The sequence below is a fragment of the Octopus bimaculoides genome, chromosome 5 (genome assembly GCF_001194135.2).
Source record: "Octopus bimaculoides isolate UCB-OBI-ISO-001 chromosome 5, ASM119413v2, whole genome shotgun sequence".
In the NCBI taxonomy this organism is placed as follows: Eukaryota; Metazoa; Mollusca; class Cephalopoda; order Octopoda; family Octopodidae; genus Octopus; species Octopus bimaculoides.
This window is the reverse complement of record NC_068985.1, coordinates 107,427,896-107,432,226: the sequence shown is the minus strand read 5'-3', so window position 1 is coordinate 107,432,226 and position 4,331 is coordinate 107,427,896. Positions and strand designations below refer to the sequence as shown.

The window sequence follows — 4,331 nt, the reverse complement described above, 5'->3', positions numbered from 1 at the left end:
TATATATAAGACAAGTGAGTGAGACCTTTGGAGGTATGCCATACTTGAGAAGACACGTTAAGCCAAGTGAGATCGTAGCTATGGCTGATACCAGTGTCACACAACTGGCCTGTTGAAAGCAACCTTCAGTCGTTGGGAAATGTGCTGTGCTTGTGAAGACCTGTAGAACCAAGTGAAACCATAGTCATGACTGATGCCAGTGCCATCTAACTGGCACCCATGCCAGTGGCACATAAAAAGCACTGTTTGAGCATTGGGCCTCATGGAGGCAGTGACAGCTGACCAAGATCTTTTGTGATACACCATGCTTGTGTAGACCTGTCAAACCAAGTGAGACCGTAGTCATGGCTGATGTCAGTGTTAGGTCAATGGCACCCATACCGGTGGCACGTAAAAAGCACCCACTACACTCTCGGAATGGTTGGTGTTAGGGAGGGCATCGAACCATAAAAGCCTTGCCACATCAGATCAGAACCTGGTGAAGCCTACTTGGCTTACCAGTTTTCAGTTAAACCATCCAACCCATACCAGCATGGAAAGCAGATGTTAAAGATGATGATGATGGTGATATATATATATGAGCCTTCTTTCAGTTTCTGGCTACCTACCAAATCTACTAACAAGGCTTTGGTTGGTCTGATGCTATAGTAGAAGACACTTGCCCAAGGTGCCACACAGAGGGACTAAACCCAGGACCATGTGGTTGGGAAGCAAGCTTCTTACCATACAGCCATTTAAATGTGCTTCATTTTATTTATGACTTTCATAACAAGGAAACTATTATGAAGCACATGAATGAGTGAGCAATAAGTAGAACTATGGATAACCCTTCTGTTGGCCTCACAGAGGGGATGATAGGGGACTGAGACTCCAGACGGTTTGCTGTGCTTGAGAAGACATATCAAGCTAAGTAAATATGTGACCGTCCTTACACACAAGACATCCCCTACATCCATCTTTAGCTGAGTAATCCTAATTTTGCAGGCTCATGGGTGCCAATGCCACATAAAAAGCACCCATGCCAGTACTGCATAAAAGCACCCGGTACACTCTATAAAGCGATTGGTGTGAGGAAGGTCATCCAGATATAGAAACCATGCTAAAACAGATATGGGGCCCGGGTAGCTCTCCAGCTGACCATCTCCTGTCAAACAGTTCAACCCTTGCCAGCATGGAAAACAGACTTTAAATGATGATAGTGATGACCTCTTTTGAAATACTCAATCTTTATCACAATTACTTTTGAAAATTTACTAAGATCATTTTACAATTATTAAGTTGGTGTCTTGAACATAGACTAACATGAAATTTTGATGTGAGGTTTTAATTTAGATTGCTTTAAAACATGACGTCTATCTCACAGAATCAATGGGATGGATTTCAGTGGGCTGGTATCAAGAGGGTTAATTGAGTGATATTTCAATAGTAAAAAAAACCTCAGCTTTGAATTGTGGGAACTCATTATGCAGTAGATGCAAGCTTCAACAAACTGATTCATTGGATCCACACAATTTCTGCCTCACCGAAGGAGACCCTGTTTCTACTCATGAGGAAATGCAATCTACAGGAGTATGCGATCCCTGTCAGTATTAAGTTATTGAAAGGCCAAAAAAAACAGGCTCGGATTGCAACCCAGTGACAATGAATAATAACATTCAATAGTAAAATGGTTTCAATATGAAATGTAAGGATATATATATGGTGAACTTTTACATACTGTAATGTATAGTGGAAAAGTGCTCTCTGGTTCAAACTCCATGTCCAGCAGCTGGGAGAAAACTTTTTCTTTCCAAACATCTGACACTAAAAGGTCTGTGATGAGAACTGGGAACTGTGGAAAAATCATGAAATTATGTTTGTTATTTATGAAATTTATAAAGGCAACATAACAGAAATGTCCATATTTACACAATGAAGACTTTTCTATTCTTCCCAAGCATCAAACTAATACAACTGCTTGTTGTTCCCTCACTTATCTTAACAGGCAGAATATTTGGGCCTGAAAGGCGGTGGGCTGGCGGAAGCATTAGAACACCAGGCAAAATGCTTAGCAGTATTTCATCTGTCTTTATGTCCTGAGTTCAAATTCCACCAAGGTCGACTTTGCCTTTCATCCTTTGGGGTCGATAAATTAAGTACCAGTTGCATACTAGGGTCAATCTAATTGACTGGCCCCCTCCCCCAAAATTTCAGGCCTTGTGCCTTGAGCAGAAAAGAATATTTGAGCCTGAAATGTAACATTTATATATGTGTCAGTGGTAAAGTGAACTAGATTTATTCCCCTGAGTTTACAAATAACTGTTTCTAGTCCAATTGAAATGTATTAAAAATTGTTTTATTCCTAAAATTTGGAAACATAATATATTTCAGACATTTAGTCTCCCTTCTTACAACATGTTCATCAATTATAATTCCTTCATTTATTCATTTATGTCAGCATTTTCAAACTCTTTGGCAATCTTGAATATATACTCATGCTTCAACATACTCTGAATATATATCCTGAATATACGCCGTTAACAGACACCTTGAATATGAATATTTAATATACACACATTACTATATGCCCTGCATATGTCCTTAAATATGTATATCTAAAGAAAATATACTGCCACTATTTTTTGCTTACCTTTTCATAAGAGATCAGGAAGGATTTGACAAATTCATCTTCATCTGCAGAAGCATTTAATATTGCTTGTATGTTGAGTTTTTCGACATATTCATGTTGCCGTGTCCATCTACCCAAATTGGTCAAACATGTATATATAAGAATCATATAAAATACATCAGTTGCAAATTATAGCACAGGAAGACAGCCAACAAGGTTTTATTTTATTAAATACTTATTGATGTAATTTATTTTATTAAATACTAGAATGATTGCAAGACAAAATTAATCCATGTTGGATTTGAATTCATAAATATAAAAAAAGAAAAAGGATGAGTGTGGCTGTGTGGTAAGAAGCTTACTTCCCAACCACATGGTTCCAGGTTCAGTCCCACTGCATGGCAACTTGGGCAAGTGTCTTCTACTATAGCCTTGGGGCTGACCAAAGCCTTGTGAGTGGATTTGGTAGACGGAAACTGAAAGAAGCCCATCGTGTGTGTGTGTGTATATATATATGTGTGTGTGTGTGTGTGTGTGTGTGTGTGTGTGTATTTATGTGTGTGTGTCTTTATGTTTGTGTTTGTCCATCGCTTGACCCCCACCATCACTTGACAACCGATGTCAGTGTGTTTATGTCCTTGAAACTTAGCAGTTTGGCAAAAGAGACTGACAGAATAAGTACTAGGCTTACAAAGAATAAGTCCTGGGGGTGATTTCTTTGACTAAAGTCGGTGCTCCAGCTTGGCCACAATCAACTGACTGAAACGTGTAAAAGAGTATACCTAACAGTAACTAGATATTGATTTCAAATTTTAGCACAAGGCCAGCAATTTCAGGGTAGAGGATAAGTTGATTTCATCAACTCCAATAAAAGTAAGGTGAAGTTACCTTCTCGAGTCGCGCTGCCTCATAAGGGTTGGTTTCTTGGTTTCAAGGCATATATATTCCCCACCTGGACGAAACACTGGTCCATCACAGGGTTACTCATTTTTGCCAGCTGAGTGGACTGGAGCAATGTGAAATGAAGTGTTTTACCTAAAAACACAATGCCTTGCTCAGTCCAGGAACTGAAACCACAATCTTTCGATCATGAGTCCAATACCCTAACCACTAAGCCACACATCCCCACAATCAAACCCAATGCTCAACAGGGACTTATTTTATCAACCCCAAAAGGATAAAAGCCAAAGTCAACCTTGGTGGGATTTGAACTCAGAATGTGAAGATGGACGAAAGGCTTGGCAGCATTTTGCTTGGTATGCTAACAATTCTGCTAGCTTGCTAGTCACATCTAGGTCAAACCTAGATGTAATTAGATATTGCTGGGTATTTTATTTAGTGCTTTAATAAAAATTCTACCATCCACCAGTCATATGATATACATAACAGAAGGGGCTTCTGTGTGGCAAAAGAGACTGCTAAAAATAACAGAGAGGAAATCAAAATAATGTCTTACAATCTTCAAAACTAAAAGCAGAAGAACCCATTTTATCAGATTATGTAGTCAGATAGGATGGTCACAGCTGGAATGCTTTTAATTGTAGGTTTCCCTAATTAGAGCTGACTTACTATTTATCAACAACAACAATACATAATTACACTAAAACACTGTGTGTGTGCATGCATGCATGCTTGCGTGAGTTAGGTGCAGTGTGGCCAAACAGTCAAGAAGTTTGTGCTTCAGAGCCACTATATATATATATATATATATATATATATATAT

General features: G+C 38.8%; 1 protein-coding gene across 1 annotated transcript in view; it reads right to left on the bottom strand.

Moving 5' to 3' along the window:
* The window catches only part of LOC106871062 (zinc finger MYND domain-containing protein 10), a 27,694-nt gene that overhangs the window by 21,582 nt on the left and 1,781 nt on the right, over positions 1-4,331 (bottom strand). The window contains exons 2-3 of the mRNA XM_014917327.2: positions 2,630-2,738; positions 1,718-1,831 (exon numbers count right to left, since the gene is read on the bottom strand). Of these exons, the coding sequence (XP_014772813.1) occupies positions 1,718-1,831; positions 2,630-2,738 (223 nt within the window). The remainder of the gene's footprint in view (positions 1-1,717; positions 1,832-2,629; positions 2,739-4,331) is intronic.